The sequence below is a fragment of the Penaeus japonicus genome, unplaced genomic scaffold (assembly GCF_977035675.1).
Source record: "Penaeus japonicus unplaced genomic scaffold, GWHDUDI00000001_assembly GWHDUDI00000004, whole genome shotgun sequence".
Lineage (NCBI taxonomy): Eukaryota > Metazoa > Arthropoda > Malacostraca > Decapoda > Penaeidae > Penaeus > Penaeus japonicus.
Window position 1 is genome coordinate 44611026 of NW_028234406.1, and position 2500 is coordinate 44613525.

General features: G+C 43.5%; 1 protein-coding gene across 2 annotated transcripts in view; it reads right to left on the minus strand.

Moving 5' to 3' along the window:
- Positions 1 to 2500, minus strand: part of LOC122246134 (acetylcholine receptor subunit alpha-L1-like) — a 568187-nt gene that overhangs the window by 567 nt on the left and 565120 nt on the right. For both annotated transcript variants that reach the window (XM_086536580.1, XM_086536579.1), the window contains exons 8-9: positions 1977 to 2332; positions 1 to 580 (exon numbers count right to left, since the gene is read on the minus strand). The exon at positions 1 to 580 is cut by the window's left edge and continues 567 nt beyond it. In XM_086536580.1, the coding sequence (XP_086392706.1) occupies positions 389 to 580; positions 1977 to 2332 (548 nt within the window). In that variant the 3' untranslated portion in view covers positions 1 to 388. The remainder of the gene's footprint in view (positions 581 to 1976; positions 2333 to 2500) is intronic.

Consider the following 2500-nt stretch of genomic DNA (forward strand, 5'->3'; position numbering starts at 1 on the left):
CCTTTCATTGAAAACACATGGCTCTTTTTTACTTCTTCTTTAAAGTCAAAGCCATTATTGTTTATTTGTTTTTTATTTATAGAACTCGAGGTTCTGCACTACACACTGTTACCTCAAGTTTTACTTGTCTATTGAGCGGTAATTCAAGGTAAAAATAACACCTCATTGGACACAAAAATTACTCCAACTTTCCTAGGTGAAGCTCTACGATACGCAGATAAATACGCACACACACACACACACAGGTACACACAGACACACACACACAGACACACATACACACAGCCACACCTAAACACGAAATGCGCAAATAGTCTACACTGTTTTTCTCCCGTTTTCTTCCGCCGTTCGGAAGTGTAGGAGGAGTAGTCGTCGTAGTCGTCCCTCTCTACATGTCCAGGTCCTCTCCGCGCAACGTACGACCCACTTGACTGAACACCATGTCAACGGGGTCTGTGGAGTCGTAGAGGAACGGCGACTCGCACAGAATGACGACAGTTCCCACCACAGACGTGAGGCCGAACACCCACAGCAACAGTCTGTCTAGAACCATTGCTACGAAAGCCCAGTCGTCGTCTTCCTGTTGAAGGGGGAAAAGAGGGTTTTTGGTTAGTTCTGTGAGACTCCAGAGAGAGAGGATTGCGTTTGGAAAGGGGGATGGAAAGCGAGATTGTATAGATGGGTTTGAAAACAAGGGAAAAAAACAGCCCCCTCCCCCCCCCCCAAAAAAAAAAAAAAAAAAAAAAAATGGATGGAATGTTAGGTAGATAGATAAGTAGATAGAGGTGGAGTGATAGATAAAGGGGTATACGAGTAAATATAGAGACAAGCAAGCAAATAGACAAACGGACGGACAGACAGACAGACAGACAGGCAGGAAGGAAGACAGACAGACAGACAGACAGACAGACAGACAGACAGACAGACAGACAGACAGACAGACAGACAGACAGACAGACAGACAGACAGAAACACACACATATCACTAAAGTTACAAAGAAATGGCTCGGCAGCAGATATAACCTCTATGAAAGAACAATATAGATACTCGTATTGATTGCCCGATATGATAGAATAATAAACAGTTTCTTTACGTACATTCCAAGATAAATGGATGTGATAAAATAGGAGAAGGACGAAGAAAATAATGAAACTACGAACTAGATTTCTTCGTCTCTATCAGATCGAAAGGGAAAAAGATAAAAGGAAATAAAGGAAAATCTGATAGGCCTATCGGACAGGCGAAAACAATTAAAGAAAATAGAGCAAAATAAAAAAAATGTCAGAATGTATTTTTTTTTCTCAATAGGTCTATTTTATCGAACTTCTTCCTGTCAAAGGAAAGGATAGAGAAAGACAGAAAGAGAGAGAAAGAAAGAAAAATCATTAAAACAAATTTTCGTTTCTTTACCGATAGGCCTATCTCACTGAACTTGTTTATTGAAAAAAGGGGAAAAAGTCAAATCAAAATATCTTACTTTTATTTACTAGGCCTACAGCGGTTAAAGCTGTCTATTAGAATAAATAAGAAGGGACAGAAAATAAACAATAAGAAGAAATATAAGAAGGAGAAGTATAAAGAGCAGAAGAAAATAAAATGAAATAGAAGTAGGAGAAGAAAAGAAGAAACATAGATAGAAGAAAAAGTAGAACAAGTAACGAAGAAAAAAAATAAAAAAAGAGAAATAAGAAGAAAAAATAAAGAAGAAAGAATAGAATAAGAATAATATAAATAAAAGAAGAAGAAGACATGGAATAATAATCAAAAGGAAGAAGAAGAAGAATTAGAGAGAGAAAAAGAAAAGAAGAAGAAAAAGATATAGAATAATAATCAAAAGGAAGAATAAGAAGAATGAGAGAGAGAGAGAGAGAGAGAGAGAGAGAGAGAGAGAGAGAGAGAGAGAGAGAGAGAGAGAAAGAGAAAGAAGCAGAGGAACCAACCTATCCGACCAGCCCCCGTGTCCTGTAGAACCTACCTCATTGAACTTGTCCTGCTGCACCATGTGAAAGTGGATAAACTTGACGTTCTGGATAGCGCGCTGGATTTCCGACGGATAGCGCGCCTGCTCTTCGTGGGAGATGTGGAAGCACTCGGGCAAGTCGCCGAAGCGGGTGTCGTATCGAGACGACCCGCCTGACATACCCGGACTACCCGTTAGATCGTCGCCGTCCAGGTCCACCGTCCCCCCATCTGCCGTCCCCCCGAGGCAGCTCCCCCGCATGCCCCCCCCGCCGCTGGAGATGCTGCCGCCACTCCCCCCGCCTCCTCCTCCACCGCCTCCTCCGCCTCCTCCGCCGCCACCAGGAGGTCGGAGTCCGTTGTATGAGGAACCTGGAAGGAGAGGACACGTGAGGGTGAGGGTGAGGTCGAATGTGGGCGTGGCCGGGGGCAGGTTAGTGGTCTAAATTAGGGGTTCTTAACCGGGGGAAGTGTGACTTATTTCTAAAGGGGTGGGGGTGGGGTGTGGGGGTGGGGATGAGTGGGCGTGTGGGGGGGGGG